General features: G+C 36.0%; 1 protein-coding gene across 1 annotated transcript in view; it reads right to left on the reverse strand.

Annotated features, from left to right (window-relative positions):
• Positions 1-17,923, reverse strand: part of tox2 (TOX high mobility group box family member 2) — a 136,260-nt gene extending 118,337 nt beyond the window's left edge. The window contains 1 exon segment of the mRNA XM_051112318.1: positions 17,648-17,923. Coding sequence (XP_050968275.1) covers positions 17,648-17,749 — 102 coding nt within the window. The 5' untranslated portion in view covers positions 17,750-17,923.
• Positions 17,924-23,107: the final 5,184 nt, after the last annotated feature.

Here is a 23,107-nt window from a genome sequence, read left to right on the forward strand (position 1 = left end):
CTCAATATGAGATAAATATGAGAAATGTAAGTAAGAACTCCATTAAGCAAACCTTGTTAACATTTCAATTGATTCTCAAAGTCAGAAATGAGATTACATGGAGATCAAATGGAGACTTCTTTTGCTTTTTTCTGAGAAAAGGGATTTCTAGTTTTTCAGATCTCAAAAGTGTCTCACTAAGTGCTCTGATTTGCCAAAATGTGCAAACAAACTCAACATGGATTCAAATATTTCTCATCAAATTCACAAAGATCCACATTCATTTCAAAGTTCTACTCTTGCTGCAAAACTATTTCACATTTATCTATTTTGTTCTCCAATGTCAGGAGAAATCAGAAAAATATGTGAAATTTAAGCAACTCTATGAAGCTCTCTCATTAACATCTCAACTTTTTCTCCTAGACAGAATTGCAAGCACGAGAGAGCAAATGAAGACTTCTTTTGGCTTTTTGCATCTCCTGCTTTGATGTTTTTCCAGTTTCAGATCTCAAAAATGTCTCAAAGGGTGCTCAGATTTGCCAAGATCAAGGGTGCAATCAAACTCAACATGTCAATCAAATATGAGACAAATATGTTTAAGTTCTCCATTAAACAAAGCTCAACATATCAATTGTTTCTCTTAGTCAGAAATGAGATTGCATGGAGAGAAAATGAAGCTTTCTTTTGCTTAAGTTTCACATCTCATCTATATCTCATTCAGTGCTTAGATTTGCCAAAATGTGTGCAATCAAACTTAAAACTTAAAATGAACTCAAATATTTCTTATCAAATTCACAAAGATCCACATTGATTTTAAATATCTATATGCAAAACAGTTGTTGTCTCAGTTATTGTCTCAATGTGAGACGAATATGAGAAATGTAGGTAAGAACTCCATTAAGCTCCATTAAACTTGTTAACATCTCAGTTGTTTCTCAGTCAGAAATGAGATTACATGGAGATCAAACTGAGAAATGAGATTTCTAGCATTTCAGATCTCAAAAGAGTCTCACTCAGTGCTCAAATTTGCCAAAATGTGGGCAATCAAAGGAAGAACTCCACAAAGTAGATCCTGTTAACATCTCAACTGTTTCTCCTAGACAGAACTGCAGGTACATGAAAGCAATTGAAGACTTCTTTTGGTTTTTTGCATCTTCTGCTTCAATGCTGTTCCTGAGAAATTACATTTCTTGTGTTTCAGATCTCAAAAATGTCTCAAAGGGTGCTCAGATTTGCCAAGATTAAGTGTGCAATCAAACTCAACATGAACTCAATTTTTTTCTCAAGCTCTGTACTCTTGCTGCATTACAATTTTTTATTTAACTTTTTTTTCTCCAATTTCGGGAGAAATATGAGACAAATGTGTGAAATTTAAGGAAGAACTCTATTAAGCTTCACAGAGCAGATCTCGTTAAAATCTCAGCTGTTTCTCCTAGACAGAACTGAAAGTACATGAGTGCAAACGAAGACTTCTTTTGGCTTTTTGAATCTCCTGCTTTGATGTTTTACCTGAGAAATCACATTTCTTGAGTTTCAGATCTGGTGCTCAAATCTGCCAAGATCAAGCGTGCAGTCAAACTCAAAATTTCAATCGTGTATGAGACAAATTTGTGTAAACAAACCTCAACATCTCAACTGTTTCTCTTGTCAGAAATGAGATCGCTTACGGCTCCAGCTAAAGTTTCAGATCTCGACAGTTTCTCAAACGGTGCTCAGATATGCCAAGATTAAGTGTGCAATCAAACTCAAGATGAACTGAAACACTTCTCCTCAAGCATTCATTTTAAATCTCTAAATTCTTACTGAACGACAACTATTTTCTCATTCATGCATTTTTATTATGTCTCTAATTTCAGGAGAAATACATACAAACTCTTGAGCTGTGAAAGAGCGAACGCTGAGCGATACAACACTGCTGTGAACACAAACACACATATTTAAACACAACAAATCCAGTTCCTGTTTGTCCCTAATTAAATTTATTCCCTTATTAAATCTTTATAATCCATAATGTCTGCCTTTCCAGCGGCGTTCCTCTGGCTCAGGCCTTTCCTAAATGCTTCCTACCTTCTGCGGAATGAGTGAAACGACACCAAATTGCTTTTCCAACATGCAGCGGGCTTGATAAAGACAGCCGTCAGTTCCTCTGCCATACTTTCTTTATGGTCTATGTGATTACGAACTGCAACCCACACTCTCTTCCAATCTGTCACGCAGCCATAGACTCAGAGAGAGAGAGAGAGAGAGAGAGAGAGAGAGAGAGAGAGACGGGCCAGATTCCACTGTCTTTGTGTCAAAGATTAGGAGCTGGAAGGAGAACTCACTGTTTGCTCTGGGATCGTACATTATCTCAACTACAACAACACCAAACATTCCTCATCGGTTCACGCACTCGCACACGTCCCGCAGGACCGATTCACGCTCCATCAGAGATCAGATTGTTAACTTTGACTCAGACGTTTCTCCTATTATATACATATTGGAGAAAAATTGGTGTAGGATTTACATTTTTCACTCAGAAATTGCTAGTAAACTTCATGAATAATTACACAAACAACAAGTAGCATTGAATTAAATGTGAAAAGAGAGAAAGATATAAAAACACTACCGTGGTGACTATCTGCCTCAAATCCCACAGATTTTTTTTTGTTGTTAAATCTTTATTTAGAACTTCAAAAATCGTTTTATTCAGAGTTCTAAAATAAATGCAGAGTAGATCAGATCATTTGATGAGTTCACATTGAGATCTTGACACTTTTAATTGCAGATAAATCCAAGTACACTTTCAAACACTGTTGAGATCTTAAAGCACTCTTGAGATTTAAGAAACTGTGTTTTATCCATAATTGCATTTCGGAGCAAAACAGAACATTTAAAAAGAATTGATAGGATTAGGAAAGTTGTTTAAGAGATTTTGCACATTCTATATAATGTGCAAAATAAAATCATAAACATATTAAATAAATACAATAAATAAATAATTGAATCAAGAATTTAGAGTCACATTTTACCCAGAAAAAAGTATAAATATCATTTATAATTTATATATATATATATATATATATATATATATATATATATACACTGTGTGCAGAATTATTAGGCATGTTGATATTCTGGTCATATTTTTTTTCCAAACACATTTTACCAATTCCAAACCACATCAGTCTTAGTAACTACTGTTAATTTTGTATTTAATCATTTATATGTGATGTATAATTGTCCGTGAAGGCTGGAAGTGAAAAACTCCTTATATTCAGGTGTGCAGGATTATTAGGCATGTTTTCGTTTACAGCTAAAATGAGCCAAAAAAGAGATTTAACCCAGACTGAAAAGTCCAAATTATTAAATGCCCATGAGAAGAATGCAATACTAATGCATTACAAGAATTTGCAAAGTTAAGGCTTGACCATTGGACAGAGAAATGCTTGTTGAGTCTGCATGGTCAGAAAAAACAGGTGGAGAAGAAAAGACGCATGTTAACTGCAAAAGAATTAGGAATTAAGGTGAAGAATTAGGTGTGACACCATCAGGAACCGTTTAGTCTCCAGCGTCACCATTTTCCAGAACTGCAACCTACCTGGAGTCTTCAGAAGTGCAATGTGTCAGATTCTCAGAGACTTTGCTTGGTAAAAAATCCTAAAAAATGCCCCTTACTTAATAAGAATAACAAGCTGACGTGTTGTGAAATACATGAAGACAGTTTTTTTATATGCTTTAGAGACAGATAAGTTGAGAGTGACTCTTGAAGGACAAGCATCACATCCTCTTGTGCCTCTGATTCAAGAATTTATCTTCCAAAATCTGGCAGTAAGTTTTGGGAGTTCATGTTTAGTCTCTTATCCTGAAAAGTCTGACTTGCAGAGATGGACTAAAATGAACTCCCAAAACTTACTGCCAGATTTTAGAAGATAAATTCTTGAATCAGAGGTACAAGAGGATGTGATGCTTGTCCTTCAAGAGTCACTCTCAACTTATCTGTCTCTAAAGCATATAAAAAAACTGTCTTCATGTATTTCACAAGACGTCAGCTTGTTATTCTTATTAAGTCAGGGGCATTTTTTAGGATTTTTTACCAAGCAAAGTCTCTGAGAACCTGACACATTGTACTTCTGAAGACTCCAGGTAGGTTGCAGTTCTGGAAAATGGTGGCGCTGGAGAACTGGAAACGGTTCCTGATGGTGTCACACCTAATTCTTCACCTTAATTCCTAATTCTTTTGCAGTTAACATGCATCTTTTCTTCTCCACCTGTTTTTTCTGACCATGCAGACTCAACAAGCATTTCACTGTCCAATGGTCAAGCCTTAACTTTGCAAATTCTTGTAATGCATTAGTATTGCATTCTTCTCATGGGCATTTAATAATTTGGACTTTTCAGTCTGGGTTAAATCTCTTTTTTGGCTCATTTTAGCTGTAAACGAAAACATGCCTAATAATTCTGCACACCTGAATATAAGGAGTTTTTCACTTCCAGCCTTCACGGACAATTATATATCACATATAAATGATTAAACACAAAATTAACAGTAGTTATTAAGACTGATGTGGTTTGGAATTGGTAAAATGTGTTTGGAAAAAAAATATGACCAGAATATCAACATGCCTAATAATTCTGCACACAGTGTATATACATATAATTTTTTTAGGAAAGAAATATATATATATATATATATATATATATATATATATTTTTTTTTTTTTTTTCTTTCTTTCTTTAAGATTTTGCACATTGTATATAATAGGCCAAATTAAATCAGAAACAAGTATTAAACAGAAATTGAATTTAGATTTCCAGATTTAGAAACCAGAATTTTTTTTTCTGTGTTTTTGTACATACAGTGGATATCATTGGGGTTCAGTGTTGTTTGGTTCCCAACGTCCTCCAAAATGTCTTCTTTTTTGGTCAAAAAGACAAAAAAATCATACCGGTTTGAAACGACATGAGTAAATGATGGACTTTAGCTGAGTTTCCATTTGCTCTCAGTTGAATTTCTGCTTAGTTGGAGAAACAATTTGTAAAACGTCTCATTTGTGATTGAGACGCACTGTTTAAAGGCCTTGAAGCCACTCAAAAGGTGTTCAACCCTGGTTTAGAAATACAAAATGATGAAGAGATGAATTGTTCAGCAGATGAACCTGAAAAGAAGCATGTAGATCTGTGATAAAGAGTCAGCCACCTATGAAGAGCCACTCACAGATGACACGGTCACAGGTCGAAAAAAAGCAGCTCACGTCTTCCTGTTAATTTCACTGGAAACCTTCACACTCATGAGAGTCAAATGCAAACTGTGTGTTTCTGTTCTAGCGTCTCTCGTGCACTCTGTACAAGTCGGGTTTCGGACAGTGTTACACATCGGAGTCTTGCACGTCTGACCCGGATATTGTGGATGAAGTGTCCTTTAGGTGTACGCAGCGTGAATGTGCCGTTCTCTCAGGGGCCCCGGGCTCGTCCTGAAGCCGTAAGCTCCTGTTTGCTCAGGATGTGCCACGGGACACTCAGACAACTGCTTGTGTTTGCCCAGCCTCTCTCTCCATACAGCTGCTGCATTCCAGTGCGTCCGCCGTATTTATTTATCTCATGTCCTCCGGTTTAACGTATGGAATCAACAGTCTTGTACATTCAGTTCTCAGAATCAATATGTGTGGAGCAGAAACACACATTACAGAGCATCTGCACTCGGATCTGCTCATGTCCAAGTCATATTTCACAACATAGTAAACTAAGAAAAAAATACATTTTTGCTATATATATATTCATATTTTGTTATTATTATTATATATAATATAGCCCAATTTTATTAATTAAATAAAATATTTTTATAATAAAATCTAAATAAATGAATTAAGTAATTTAAATAAAATGTTATAATCTAAATAATAGTATATTATATTAAATTAATTATTAAATTAAATTAATTTAATGAAAGAATATATATACTATTTTTTTTACTATTCTATTTTTTTCTAAACATTGTATTTTTCTAGATTATAGAGCATAATAAAATTATTAATTAAACAAAATATTCCTTATGCATAAAATACCACATAAAGAAATAATATAATATTATATATTAAATAAATTAATTACTTAATTTAAATAGAATTTTATAATATAAATAATAGTATATTATATTAAATTTATTACAATTAATTAATAAAAGGATATTTTATATAATATATTATATATATATATACACACACACACACACACACACACAATAAAGAAACCATTTAATTTAAATTAATAATTAATTAATTAATTTAAATAAAATGTAATAAAATATTACATGTAATAAAAATCAGTATATTAATTTAGTTATTAAATGTAATTAATTAAAAATATTTTATAGAATATATATATATATATATTACATAAATTAAATATTTTGATGCATAAAATAAAATGCAATTAAATAAAACATCATTACATATTACATAAAGAAATAATATTATATATCAAACAAATAAAATAAATAAATAATTTAATTTAAATTAATAAATAATTCATTTTAATTCAACAATCAGTATATTAATTCCAAATATTTTATAGAATATAGAAAAAAACTATATATATATATATATATATATATATATATATATATATATATTTTTTTTTTTTTTTTTTTTTTTAAAGTCAAAGAAAATGAATGTGTTATTGTAATGTAATCTATCTATCCTTTTAATTTTAGGATGAATGTGACCTGGGCATGTGATTGGTGGGTTTCAACGCCACAGAGCCATGAGGCGGAAAGTAATACAGGGAAGGTATAAAAACACTAACGTGGTGACTATCTGCCTCAAATCCCACAGGGAAATGCTAGTTGGTCACAGCCGATTTCATTTTGCGAGTTCTGTGGTATTTTCTCCGTTAGCTGTTAGCTTTAGCTTCTCTTCAGCTCCACTCCGTAACTCAGCTTCAGCTGGCTCAGGTGGGCCGTCGGCCTGTCAGACCGGCAGATAATCACAGCCCAAACAATATCAGCAACTTCCAGGCCTTGTCAAAGTTTCCTGCGTTTACAGCTCGTAAAACTTCCATGAAAAGTGTTTTCGTAGCCCTGCCCCCCCGCGCGCCTCTGCCCTCACTGATGCCTCATGTCCTGAGCAGAGACTGAGCTGATTTCATTCCCACAGTCTGCTGTATGTTACACTGCAACACCCTCAAAACCAACATCAAATCACTATTAACCTCATATACACATTCCAGGTATTCCAAAGCATTCATCAGTGCAACTGTTAGAGAAAACATTCCATTCTATCATTTTGAAAACGTTAAGAGAATGTTACATTTGAATGTTAAAAACACCTATTTAAAAAAGAGGAACATTCCATTTGATCATTTTTAAACTGCACAAAATATCATTTCTAAATGTTATTTATTTTTTACTTTTTTTTTAAGAATGTTTCTTCTTGGAACGTTTTATCATTTTGGAAACATTTGAATGTTCTCTCGATGTTAAAACATTTTTTTTATATATATGTTCAAATAACTTTTTATGTGCACATTAAAGTAACATTCCTTTCTATCATTCTGAAAACAGTATGTGAATGTTCAAAACACCCATTTAAAAAAAATTGAGGAACATTAAATTTTATCATTTTTAAACTGCATAAAATATCAGTTGTAGACGTTTTTAAACGTTCAAAAAAACTTTTTTTTTTTTAAGTTTTAAGAACGTTTCTTTTCGGTTAGAGGAACATTAGAGAAACATTCCATTCTATCATTTTTTAAAAAAAATAAGAAAATGTTTTATCATTTTGGAAACGCTATGATGTTATTTTTTATGTGCAGATTAAAGTAACATTCCATTCTATCATTTTGAAACCGTTCTGAGAATGTTACATTTGAATATTCTAAACCACAGAACATTCCATTCTATCATTTTGAAAAGAAAACATTATTTATGAATGTTTTTAAAATGTTCCAAACGTCCATTTTTGTAATGTATTAAGAACGTTTTATCCGGGTTATGTGAACGTTAGAGGAGCATTACGAAAACACGAGAATGTTTTATTGTTATTACCGAAGAACGTTATTAAACGTAGCTTGGACGACATACAATAACGTCAACAGAACATTCCGAGAACATTGTTTTAAGAATATTTGCTCTCTCGTTCCATAAACGTTATGTTAGAAATATTTTGACCTAACAACGTTATAGAAAAGTATGGTATTAAAGCGAGTTGTGAATGGCTTTCTGAAGCAGCTTTGACTTGAACCTCCTTACCCTGACTCTACAATTACTCAACAACAAATGCTCTCAAAGATTTCACGTTATTATTTTTTTCTTATAACCCACCACAATTCACATTTATTGGACCCTCATTATCATTGCTGCAATAATCCCACAGATTTGGAAGCGCTTTGTGCTTTCATAACTCATTTCCAGCAGCGCCTTGCAAGCCGGACGAAGTGCTTTCAGTAAGATGAGCTCAAATGCTTTCACTAAAACTTTTTTTTGTGGGTCTGTGTAGAAAGCCACAGATGAGCGAGGTGACAGGTCCACAATGAAGCCGAGTTCGCTAAAAATAATCACTGAGTGCTTTCATTGTATTTATGTAACACTTCCTTTAAAAACCCCCACAGCAGGACGGCAGAACACCTCCAAAGAAACAACACTAGTTAGTCATTGAGAAATGCTCAAGTTCCAGACCAAAAATAGGCTTTTTATGGGCTGAAGTCAAAATGCACTCGACTTGCTCTCTTAATAAGAGTTTCTGGTCGAAACGCGAACGATTCCGAAGTCTTCGAAATAACTCTCAAATGTCTTTCCTTATCACCCGACGGCCTTATTTATCAGCCATCTGCAATTTACAGACAGTTTTCACCATGCAATCAAGTCATAAAGGATCAAATCAATATATACGGTGCGTTCGCATGTAATCCTTAATTAGAAAGCCTTTGATAATGCACATGATCTTTTGATTAAAGTCACGTTCGCCAATGTAAAGAAGACTAGAAAACACAATCAGCTTGATCTGCCCTAAACCGGCGTCTGATGTCAATAACATCCGGATTTGGTTCGTGCAGGAAGTGAACTGTATACATCTGACAAAATACATACATCTGAGCATAATAAATGCATCACCAAGGCCATGAAATCATACAACCAAATCGTCAGATGTTATATTTTGGCCCTGATCAAATCATCTGCGCTCACATGTGCATCAGGGGTTAAAACACTTCCTGACCAAAAAGAGACAAACTGAAAACCACACACACGTGGGTGACAAAGAAACTGTGCGAACTCTGCGATGCCATCCTGTTTGGTTTAGGTTCAGCTGCCACAAAGATATTTCCTATTTCAAACTTACACAAGCAGCCATTTTATGACGAGATATAAAACAATCGCTCGGCCTGCTGGGAAATGAACGGTAAATGTTTGAATTTTATGCTTTTGGTACGGCAATGCATCCGAATGCATATTTCGAATCTGAATTTCACATAAGAGTTAAACGGCTACGCTCTTGTTCGCTTATTCTGAAAACCATCCGTCAACAATTCCCTGGCTTTGAGTTCTGAACTACGCCGAGCGCACTAGAACAATAAACTTCTGTCTTTCAAAGTGACGATCAGAGTGCGGCAACATCTGGTGGCGGGACTCATTTTTGGGTCTCCAAACCACCGACTGACAATTATGGTCGGCTGAGAAATAATGCATCCAAGAAAAATCTCCCGTCCATTTTTTCCCGCTCGCATTACGGACCACCTGAAAAACCCTCCGTAGCCGTCCCGTTCGCACAGCCGAAACGAGATGCTATTTGTGTACGTGCATTTGGGGGTGCAGCTACTGCGAGCCCACCACATCCTGAAGGGGGGGTCTGGACCCGTGCGCCACAGCGTACCGCCGTTCTGTAAGGCGCTGACGGGTAGGAAACACAGGCCCCACATCAAGCACTGACAGCTTCTGATCAAAGTGCCCTGAAGCCCCGCGGGGGGATTTGAATTAATGTCTTCGCCTTTTTTCCAGTTCGGTCTTTCTGTATTTTTCATCAGTTCATTTTGAGGTCATATTGCAACCGCACTGTGCAGTCAATTCTAATGCAGATTAATGGATTTTTATTAGGACGTGATTGCTACTCTGCAAAATAAATCAAAAAATAAACAAATAAATACATTTATTTATTAATGTATTTATTTATTTATTTATTTATGAAGATGTAAATAAAAAAACAATATTGTAGTTTTTTTCTAAATCAGAATTTCATGTTTAATTTCATGTTGTTGCATGTAATTATTTGTGAAATTTACTAGCAATTTTCAGAATGAAAATGATTCCTAGTTTCTTTTTTTTTTTCAGCACAGGTGCTCCAATTTTACAATTGTGATTCTCCAATTTTACATGTCTTTTTTATTAGAATTACTGGAATAAAAATTTCTACGGGCTAAAAAGCAACAGGAATGGTGATGCCAACTGTAATTAAGTTGTTTAAAAAAGTTACTGCATTTCGAAGAAAAATCATAAAGCCATTTTTCTCCTTTATAATAATGTGTTGTGTATAACTACAGTCTTATTTATCAGCCATCTGCAATTTACAAACACTTTTCACCATGCAATCAAGTCATAAAGGATCAAATCAATATATACGGTGCATTTGCATGTAATCCTTAATTAGAATTCAAATCAGTTCAAATGCTACATTTTTCTGGCAACACTTTACAATAAGGTTTTGTTTGTTTACATTAGTGAATGCATTAGCTAACATTCACTAAATGTGAGCAATATCTTTTTAAAAGCATTTATTAATCTTTGTTAATGCTCTTATTGTTTATATTAACTCACAGTGCATCGACAAATGTTAACAGATATAACCTTTGATTAAAAAAAAACCCTTAAGTATTGTTCATTGCACCTTCGTGTTAAGCAATATAGCTATATCTTATTGAAAAGTGTTTGTTTTCATAATGTGCATTGTTCTAAATAAGAGAAAGCATCTTTTAGTCCCCATGCATCATGCATGTAACTGAATTACATGATTTATTTCACCTTACAAGAAATACTTTAACCATTTAGCTTAATGCAAATGCTCATTTGGTTTTATCTTTATGTGCTTAACATTTAGGTCAGAGAAAAGTGTGCAGTTAATTTACGTTACGTTAATTTAAGTCTCAAACCTGAAGCACAAACACAACCTTCTACCAATGACTTGCAACTGAAAACAAGTCAAAATGCTCTATTTTAAAATCAGCATGATATGTCATTCTCAAAGCACTTCTGAGTGAAACTGAATATGTAATGAGGAAAAAAAGAGAAACAAGACTTAATTTAATCCATTGGGAATTGATTGGATGGTGAAAAGTGGGTGTATCGTACCAGAATGGAGATGAGAGGTTGAAAGGGTTGAGAAAAAACAGGATTAGTGATGTCAACTGAAACGGAAAGTCGTTTAAGAGGCAAAGCAAGTTATTGCATTTTGATGAAAGATTATGAAGGTGGTTTTTCTCCTTTATAATAACGTGCGGTGATAAATCATCCGCAATAACGTCAGGAACATGCATTAAGAAAATAAATATAGTCAATTTTGACTTCTCCAAACCACAGCAGCAGAAAAACCCTGAGACAAACTCCTCGTCACCTGAAGGGATGATCACACATTTCCAGATTCCCATCATCCAGCAGGTACTAAACTCGGGCTCTTTAACGCTGGCCGTATCAGCAAGTGTCCCAGAAGTCTGTGCAGCTCTCTTTCCCCCGCGGACAGGCATCGTTATTATTTACCGGCTGCATTACTGAATCAGTTGCTATTCACCATGCAGCCAGCAGCCATTCAGCGCGTCAAACCTCCAGCGCGTTCGCTCGCTCTCTCTCTCTGCCAAGGCCAATTAGCGCGCCGCTGCGCTGCACCCCCACAGCTACTGACAGCGCTTCACAAAACGCCAGCTACATTTACTGCATTACTGCCTGAGACTGTGACTGGGCCGCAGACAGTTTTATACAGGATACAGGGCAGGAAGATGCTAAGTAATTTTTGCACGGTGGTCACCCCGTCTTCAGCTATTTTAGTCTGAGCTAAAACAAATGTATAATGATTATTAACATCCCAGGACGTAGAAAACACTATGCAACCTTGGATGTCTTGGATGGCAAACTCGTTTTTACAGTATCTACGTAAAAGCGCACGTTACGGGTCTCTCTTAGATCTCTGTATTTCACACAGGTATTGGAGTTTTGTAACACCGTTTTGTGGTTCTGACTCATAAAGCAAAGCGCTGAATAGTTCTGAAAAGGTCTCGCTCACCACAGAGTGCACAGACATTTTCACACCGCGTGTCAGAAATACAGGTGCACAGTAGGGCCGTGAAGTGCCTCATTGTGAATGTTTCTGCATTTCACAACACAGGTGTGATTTACTCTTGCCAGTGAAGCTTCATATCTGGAATCATTGCAAAGGCAAATGAAGATTTAACAATAAACGTTTTTTGGCATAAGCACTTTGACCTATACACACCGGTGTGTCCGAAGTCTTCCGTTTGCTTTCTTTAACATTTCTCATCACATAGGATTTTAAATGCACGATAATTGGAACGAAAGTCGGGTTTGAAAAAAGCAACATTTCTGAGCAGTCATAAAATCTCATATTTTCAATGTGCTGACAGACTTTTGGACCCCACTGCACCAGTGCATACTGTGCTATTCATAAACCTGTTGACATTACACACACACACAAATCGGCTACAAACAATCCTGATGGATGAAAATAACAAATGAACAATGGCTCACAGGCAGGTTTATGATGTTGTGGCAGCGCCGTTAGACGGATCGCGCCGCTCTGCCATACAAATGAACGGCTCAGCGCAGCTTCTGTTAGGCCTCGACCGCCTCTTTCCACCTAATTAACTTGCCCGTGTTCAGAACGCAGCTCAGCTGGCCTGACGACTCATTTTATCTCACATCTCCATTACAGTGTCGAGGAAAGAGGAGAACTGTCATATACAGGAAAAGGTAATTACCGGCGGCATTTGCTTTATGCAAACTGATAGGATCGTTTTCACTTGTTGTTTTCTCTGGTCTTAATGTGAGCAAGATTAAATGATTTAAGACAACACATAGGTTCATAAGTAAACATACATGCAGGGAAAACTTCATCTACTGCTTTTACACTGATTTAGCATATATGCACATCTCAGTATAATATGCAGAATCAGTGTAACAGATGCAAACCTGAGGATTTTTTTCCATGCAATCACACGGTGCTGCTTCAGGTTGTACCGCACGTCTACATACACTGCATGTCTCCATATGCAATGCACAGCATGCACAAAAATAATAGGCGCAATTTTCTTCTTGGAAAATCTCTTATTTCTACTGCCTATGCTGCACTGATGCATTTTGGTTACAGTATTATTTAAGCTAAAGACAGTTGCACTCGTAGATGCACCACTCTGCACCCATTTCCAGTAATTGCTAGGCCTACGAGTTATTTTTAGACGGTTTAAGCAGCGAAGAACAAGCTCAAAGAGTAAGACAGAGAGAAGCAGACTCTTTGAACAGGCTAAATAATAAGTTAAGGCCTCAGACTAGCTTCAAATGAATCAAGGTTTTCTGCCGTCACACAGCTGGTAATGTGCCACCGCCACCCACTTACAGGGATCTGATTCAGAAGCGATAAAGTTTTTTGGCTGTCGCTTAACGTCTGAGGTGCCTTTTCTTTTGACGGCTGGCACTTGGATGTACAACTGAAATTGAAAGTCAAACTTTTTTCGAAGTTGCTACAAGAAACGGTCGCAAAAATACACCTATGCTTGTGGACATCTGGAGCTGCTTTATTATATTATCTTGGTTGTCAAGAATGAAATGACACGTGCAACCCATTTTACGTCTTTAATCTGACACAATTTGTCTGAACACAGGATGTTCGAAATGCAGGATTTTTTTAAATTGATAAATAGATTTTATTTTGAATAACGCACTGGTGAATCATTCTCGATTCATTCTGAATCCCGCATTAAGAAAGTACAGTAAGTAAAGTCGATTTTTATTTCTTATCACAAAAAAATATTTTCAAAAATATTTCAATATTCTATTGAAAATCACACTCTTGACATAGTAACTCAAGTGAGCGCTATGAATATACTTGATGATCTAAGAGTCAAAAGTAGTCGGCTTGTCTGTAACACTCGTGTGAGTCACGGCTAACTGTGGTCTGCCTATCTCTGTCTGCATTAATACAGTAGCACTGGTGAAGAGGGGGAAGTGGTCCATCTTCTCTTAACCTATCCAACTTCAATTTTAAACGCAGCGAATGAGCCCCGGGCGATGCACAAGTCATAATGCATTCGACAAATATTCTCTGGGTGAAACATGCATTTATGAAGAGATGGCCTTTAGAGGAGGAATTCACAGAGCGTATGCTTAACAAACAATACACCCACTCATGAAAACGAGAGATAGAAAGTCAGCATACTCAAAGTGAGAATGAGTCACAGCTCAACTGAAACTTCAGCATGAAGACACCAGAAAAGAATGTTCGACCCAAAATCTTGCACAGACTCTTAAAACTAGGTTTTGCACCATTGGACCAATGGCCGCTTGGGTAAATACTAACATAGCAGTTACTAGCGGTGGCAGAGGCCGTGTTTGCATTGGAAGTATGGATCTGGTAGGTTTGTTGCAGGGCAAATGATGACACTGGTTAATGTATTATCGATTGCCTGGTTGTTATAGTTGTAAAGTTGCTTCCCTATTCTGAGGTGTAACTGCCTGCACACTGTATGCATGCATAGAGACAGGATATGAACAAATCAACAGATGTTTACGTTAAAGTCCGTTTTTCGGTCTTAAGTTGAGTTCACATTAAGGACACGATTGGCTGTTGTCAATAGTGAAGACAGGTCACATATACACCAAACAGCCATTGATTTAGCCAACGCATTGAATTTGCAAAATTTCCGTGGGAGAATCTTTCACCCTCAGGCAAAATTCCCAATTGCATGGATTCCTATTGAAATGACTGGATTTGCTTGTAAAAATTCGACAAAAAACAGTAAATGTGACCGCAAAGTGATGAACGACGCTTCTATCTACACAAGTGCAGTTTGGTATGTTGAAAGGTAAATAAGACAAGTTCAAAACTAGCTAGCTGAAGAACAACACATCCACATGTTTGCAATGCAAGATTTAGCTGAACCGTGACTCTCGTATCATCTCGTATCTCAACATGGCGGCCACCATGAAACAACACTAATTGGTATTGATTTTCTTGAATGTATGACTGGAAAAAGTAGGAAAAAATATGTATTGCATCTTTTATATGCGATGCTGCAACCCTAATGATAAAAGATGTTAGTAGTTAGTGTTAGTGCACTTAAACTTAAATCCAGATTCCTCCAATAGGAATAATAATTGCAAAATATTTTTTATTTAGATTTTCTTGATTCTTAATTTGTAAATCCAACATATATCCATTGCTGGAAACAGAAACTCAAAAATGTGAGATTCTCCTACTTTATGCAAAGCATACTCTTGTTTTGGTTTCCCACACAGTATGTGCATTGTTCTACTGTTTACTACACTTCATAAAAGCATGAAAAAGCTCATGCACAGTTCAGGAATGCAGCATGTAGCATGTTTGTGTGTTAGCAACAGGAAACGTTAGTCACTTATCATGGATGGCCTAGTTTTTTTAGAACTATTTCCGGTTCATGTGGCACCACTGTAAACCACTTCACGCAAACGCTAAAACGTTACATATTAATGCGAGACCTCCATACGTGACCTTCATTTGGGGCCTCTCAAGAATGCTGGAGAATATTGCATTATTAAAGCTGGGGCACATAAAGAGGGCCATTGTGGTGGGGAGAGCAGGCTTTTCCCCTAAAATTTTGTTTCATAATGTCCACTTGCACGGGATCATTTTTCAACGTATGGAGTTGGCTTAGATTACTCCGCTCTCCATTCGCCGCCTGATCTTTTCCATATGCTCAGAGCCACAAGCTTAACTCTGTGACACCCTACTATAAACACCCATCAGCAAATTATGAGTTACTCTCTGTCAGGATGACTGAATTTTAAGCTCTATCACAGGCTGGCTTTAAAAAAACCTGCAATGCTTCTAAAGAAAAAGGGGTTATTAAATAATGCATTTACTCTTAATGGTAAAAGCCAATGTTTCCACCATAACATAGGCAACGTAATTCATACATCAACATTTTTAGATATATAAAACATGAATATAACACATTGAGTTCAATAAAAACAACTTTAAACTAATGCACAATTAACAATGTCTGTGCTTTAAAAAAAAATAGTGGTGGCAAACCGAGAAGACATTACCGGGCCCTGGCCTGAGGCTCGAAAAGATGATTGGTTCCTGCACAATTTTGTGCAAATTAATATTTATCAATAAATATACTTATATATTTAAGTTTAATAACAGATTTACTGGAGTTTAGCTACTGTTTAAGCTTTGCGAACATAACAGGGAACACGGAAAATGTCGCTACCGCTCGATCATCCCGTGACCAGCGCTTTCATACGTCGATTCAGTTCCGAACTCTGAATTCCGAATTCTGTGTAAACAAAATAAGAATTTGACAGCTCGACGTTTGTTTGTTTTTTTAGGTATTACAAGATCACAAAAGCTAAAGACTGCACTTTTATGACAACTTAGAAGTAAGACGTTGAACACAATTAAACAAAACATCATGAACCGAATTCTAACAACAGCGCAGCCAATATTGCGTACCATTAAAACACACAAAGCAATAAGGGCTCAAATTTGATTTGAATAATTTTTAATTCACGCCATCACTGGGCGGACGGAGATCTTATCGTAGTCAGCCTCTGCTGACGCCTAAACCCAATGCACATACTATTTTCAGTCAACACTTTGCAGTATATAGGCTACATCTTAACCCGTTAGTAGTCAAACCATTCAACTTAACACAATCCGTCTATTTCAGATGCACTTCTATGTTCTTCATGAATACTGCTGAACAAGGCTAAATGCACTATCCAGCGTTTTGGGTCTCGAACTAGCTGTCTTGTTTTATTCCAGTGAAGCAATAAAAATAAATGCACATTAAAGAAATCCTGCAAGACAGATCAGCAGAGTTCCCCGTGATAAATAAATAACGCGCTGAGGAACTAATTAATTGTTCGCCACTTCTAACACGTGGAATTGCAACTACGTCACAGAGGGATGCAGTTCTATCAACAACGCAATTAGGAAGCTAATTCGCATGCAGACAGAAAGAAAAGAGTGCTCCGAGTCTCCTATAATTCATGTGCACTGAGAGGTGCTGGACGGGAGCTCTTCATCTTCCCTCGGGAAACAAGCTGCCAGAGTCTTTAGCGGACTTTAGTTTACTCAACCTAATGCTTTTCAGGTGCAATGCCACATTTAACGAACAGCCTGGTTTTGCATGAATATAGCAGCAGTGATGCAAGCGCAAGTGCACCATTCCCGAGATACCGAACTAAGTTTGGGACGGTTTTCCACCTTGTCCGGAGATGCACACGCGTCCGAGGTTTCGCATCACCCACCAATGCGCACTCAAAACTAACACGTTCACCATATGCAGCCTACACTGTAGAACAAGATGTTCATTCTGCAACAGATGAAACTGCCCTGAAGTGAATGAAGCAGGTTATTTCCCATCTGGGAAAAAGAAACTGAACTGGTGCGTAAAGAAGAAGGAGAAGCCAACGCATGGTGGGGTAAATTACCTTGTTGGAGTGGTAATAGTCCAGAGAGGAGAGGCTGGTGTCGGTGGGTAATGTACAGGAGCCCACGCTTGAAGGAGGTGCAGGGTAAAATCTCACATCCATCGCCCGCTCCGCTAGACTGAAGGCATGGAGAGCAGCTTGCGCTTCTGTTCGCTCGGCTCTCTCTCTCTCTCTCTCTCTCTCTCTCTCTCTCTCTCTCTCTCTCTCTCTCTCTCTCTCTTTCTCTCTCTCCCCCTCTATTGTTAACCCAAACAAAAAGCAACAGAACGACTGAAAGAGAAAGGGGTTGAGCCTCTCTTCTTGCTCTCCTCACATCCGTTCACGGGATTTGTTCTGTTCCATACGAAAACGCGCGTGGTGATGCTCGGTGGATATTTTGCAATTATTTACGCGCTTAAAATGCACTTCAACGAACGTGAAAATGATGTATTTTTAACGTAGTTTTTAATATAAGTAAAACGTAAGAACGTTTTCTTTTTTTAATAAAACACTTCAGCTTACTGTAAAATGCTATTGAAATTGTTTTTAATAAATGAAAAGGTAAAAATCTTATATATGCAGCACCCAGAAGGAGGCCACGTAGTCTAGTGTCTAAACCATTGTCATTATATTTGTCACGATAAATTTCCAATAGAAAACAGCATATAGCATAACTTTGGTAGATACAGAAATGCAGTAATCTCTTGCTTTATGACTCTGTGTGTGTGTGTGTGTGTGTGTGTGTGTGGTGCACTGACACGGACTCCTCCATGTGAAATGTCAGGCGACCTCTGCCGATGGGAGCGGGAAGGAAAAGAAGGAGAGATGGATGAGAAAGATTTGAGATGGGACATCACGCTGAATTGATGACCGCTCCACAAACAACGGCCTCAAAAACTATTTGGACACTTAAGTTGCTAAAAAATCTCCCCGACATGGGCTGTACCACTGAAATAAATGTTCTGAGAAATGACTCTTACATCCGTAAACACATCAAAAGAAACAAGGCAGCAGCCTACGCTTTTGTAGCAATTTAGAAAGCGATCAGATAGATAGATAGATAGATAGATAGATAGACAGATAAAAGGTTGTTTAAAAACGTTTTTTTTCTCTTGGTTATGTGAATGTTTAAAACAACTTTAAGGGAATGATACATTGTATTATTTTGCAAATATTATGGGAATGTTACTTTTGAATGTTTTCTAAAACTAGTAACAATGTTTCAGAAAAAACATTCCATAAATGATGTATCACGTTTTGTATCCTAACATTTGTGCTAATGTTTTGAGAATGTTATTAAAGTAACTTTGAACGAGTGTTCTATAAACGTTAGTGGCTTTGAGAGAACATTGCTAGAACGTTACCCAAAGTTCTGAGAATGTTCCCTGTTATTTGGACAGACAGATGGTGATTCTAGGAGTAACTAAATTATGGAGAGTATAATGCATTCCTTATTTACAGTCATAGTTCATTTTCAAAATTGCTGTAAAAATTCTCGAATATACTTTAGATATACTAATATATTTGCTTTTTAGGCCATAGGCCATAGGTTTCACCACACTTTAAGCTTCACGAATATATAATACAGAATATTGTATTGCTCAGTTGTCATGTGATGGCCTATCCATTCATGGCCATTCAATCAAGACAATGTCAAAATGTTCTGAATAAAATCTAAAAGAGAATGTGAATTTGACAGATTGAAGTTGCCTGTGCGTACAGCAGCACAGAAGATGAAGAATACACCTTTATAAGAACTTACCAAGAACACAATGAACACAATTAAACAAAACAAACTGGAAGTGCTACAACCCACACAATAACAACAAAATGCACATTCATGTCTCTGTATTCGGTTATACTGTACACTTATAACACTGTTTAAGTTTATGTTTTAGCTGTAAGCTTTTGCTTATTCATTCTTCTAAACCAGTTCATTTATCTGATTGTACACTGTGCATTTGTGTCCACCGTTTAACCTAACAGAAGACACGCAATTTCAAAGCTAGAGAATTAAACAGGGAATAGAGCAGAGATAGATAAAGCACAATGAACGGAGAGAACGCCACTTTCCTGCTAAGCCTTTTAAGAGGCGAATTTAATGTTAAATGTTCCTGATGAACAGACCACTAACTCGGCTGCAAAACTGCTCGTATTCTCTGTACGCGAGCTGTGGAGTTTACATCTATAACATGCACAACTGCATATAGAATCAGTCTGTGCATCTTTTGTGTTTGTGTGTGTTTGGCGCGGTTGTGAGTGAGCTGTCATTGTCATCGCAGTAGGACACTTGTTGTCTCTCCACGACCGTGTGCGTGTCAACATGCTTATTGTACCACATGCAGTTAGTGTGAGTGTGTTGGAGAGGGTCCTGGGGTGGGAACTTGTTTAATAAAAGCCACAGATGGAGAACTCAACAGGCATGTGGAGCAGACGCTCGTAAGAGAGAAAGAGAGAACATAGCCGTTCATGCGTTGCATTTACGTGCATGCACATGCATGTTTTATGTATCTGTGTATGTGTGTGTGTATGTGTGTGTGTGTGTGTGTGTATATTTAGGGGTTAACAGGCTCAGGGATTCCATTGCATCACGGCTTTGGAATGTGTAGTGCCTCCCTTCCCAGCATCCTCTTGTGTTCAACAAAGAGCAGGGACAAAAAAACGTTGCTAGTGCAAAGATTTGTTTTATTTATGAAGCACTGATAAGCTGCAACCCAACGACCCCCAGAAACCAATTACCACTATACAACTTTAATGGACCGAATCCCACAAAAGAGCACGTCCAGGTCATTATTTCACCCCAAAATCACAAGAAAGAAGCTGATTTAACTGTTCCCCAAAATACAAAACATTGTGCATTCTGCAGCATTTTCGAAACTTTCATCTGTTTGTTTGAGACCCAAACAGGCAGACACAGAAACAACCAATGAGGTGCGATTAAGGCGGGATTATTTGTTTGTCGACGAATGGCAGAAGGCGATGTGGAAACCTGTTTGGAAACAATCCGAACGAAATTATTTTTGTAATTCTGATGTGACGATACTGACACAAAAATGGCACGTCATTAATACAATTTTAATGAATTTTATTTTATTTAATAATAAGTTTATATATATTTTTTAAATATATGTATTTATGTATTTATTTGTATTATTTAATTACTATTTATTTTTATTTATTATTTTATATATATATATATATATATATATCCATCTATCTTATTTATATATTTAAATACATTTTTAAGATAATTTATCATATCTCCTGCTACCAATTCCCACTCATATTTTAAAAAAAAAACATTATTTAATGCATAACTTAATGCAAGAACAACAAAATATAACTTAAAGTTTAATAAAAAAATACTTTATTACATTAATCTAAGATGTATGTAAATGTATGTAATATATTAAAAATGTATCTATGTCTTACAGTAATGAGAATGTTGAATAATAAAAAAAGAAAGAAAAAAAAAAAAAAAAAACACCCAGAGATATAAACAATGAGAATATAAGGGGTAAATGTGCTTAATTGTTTTTTTATGGAAAATTAATTTTCTTTTAATTTGTGAAATGTGACCTAGACTTGTTTTTACGAGACTCATCCAATTACTCGTGCAGTTAGCCAATTAACAAAGCAGATGACACTTTGCATTTTCAAGAAAACCTTTGAAAACAGTTAAACTCGGCAATCGTCACCTTCTTTACAGTAAATGAAATACACACACACACTTTAGCATGTGAGAGACGGCGAGTACGTTCAGCCATAATAAGCGAGGGCCAATAAATAAGGGAGGTTACACAAGTGTTATTAAATGTCAAAATGATTACTGTGTCAGCGAACGGCTGGCTTATTCGAGCTGAACACGTCGCGTTGAGCTCTCGTCACAAACCACCTCAATGAACAAAAGAATACACTCTTATTATAAACTTATGTCCAACACGTTAAACCTTTTCCTTACATTCAGTGTTTCTGAACGTTCGCACACAGAACACATTCTCCTGACTGCAGCTTTACACTGACGTCTATGAGTGTCCGCTTATTTTGTGGTTTATTTCAGAGATAAGGCGTGTTTTCACACATTTAAGAAAATAATGTCGGAAAATTCTGTCATTTACTCACCCACGTTGTTCCAAACCGGTATGGTTTTCTTCTTACTTCAGAAAAACACAAAAGAAGATATTTAGTAGAAAGTTCAGGCTGCTCTTTTGCAAGCAGAAACTGCAAATAAAAGCAATTCACACAAGTGCCCATTACTGATTATTTGCTGAAACCCTCATTTGCATATTCACATACATTGTGGCGTGTGTCATAAACGGAATGGTTTATATGTGGGTGTGGGCATGAGATTTCAGAGCAGCGGTGGAGGACAGAAAGCCATACTGGTTTGGAAACACGTGAGGGTGAGTAAATGATGACAGAAATCTCTTTTTTGGGTGAACTATTCCTGTAAGTGTGCTTGTTTTGGTTCAATGGCTTGTGTTTGCTGGCTTTGGTGAGAAAGTACCTGTGTGCCGTTTACAGGGATGTTCATTTTATCCTCCCCGAATCCTTTTTTGCCTCCTGATCGTCAGTAATGAGAATATGTTCTGCTGTTTACAAGAAATGGACCGTTGAAGAGCTGTTTTTGCCTGTCTGTTTCCATTCGCTGTGAGTTTCCATTCTGCGGCCACCAAAACTTAAAAAAAAGAATGATAAAAAAGAAAATAAATCGAAAGCACACACACAAAAAATTCTGTTTTGTAAACTATAATATTTAAGCAATAAGATCCAAGAGGTTGTCACAATATTTCCAATATAAGCAATATATAATAGAAATAATAAGAAAATAATATGAAACAAAAATAACTTGTATATAAAAAATAATTTTACACAAATTATATACACTATTTAAATTAATAAAACTATTTTATTTTTTTATTAAAATTTTTTATTTATTTTTTTATTTTAATTTAATTTTTTTGTGCATTTGTTGTGCGTTGTCATTTTTATTAATTCTTAGGTTTTTGTTTTTTTCCCCTTTTTTCCCCCTTTCCCAGATGTATCCATATATCCAAAATAAGAAGGAATAAAAATGACAAGAATGATAACATATTTTATTTGTCATTTTTATTAGTAAGTTTAATAAGTAAAACAACAACAACAACAAAAATACAGCCAACACAATAAAAACATGATAACATAATAAAAAAAACATGATTTTTGACATTTAAAAAAAACAGAGTTATCTATTTTTGCAAATAAACTCTTCATCTAGTTTTAGTTATTTTAGTACTTTAACTTTAAATGAAAAAAGCATTGCTGTCTTTACAACTACATACATTAAAACACATTTTAAAATATGTTTTATATATTATCTAATAATAAATATTATTAATGTATAGATATTTATATATTTATGATTTAAAATGTATTTGTCTATTTGTTTGTGTCCACACTGAATTGATCAATCAGCATTTAACCTTATAGTTTTGTCTACTT

Source organism: Labeo rohita, chromosome 6 (genome assembly GCF_022985175.1).
Source record: "Labeo rohita strain BAU-BD-2019 chromosome 6, IGBB_LRoh.1.0, whole genome shotgun sequence".
NCBI classification, from domain to species: domain Eukaryota; kingdom Metazoa; phylum Chordata; class Actinopteri; order Cypriniformes; family Cyprinidae; genus Labeo; species Labeo rohita.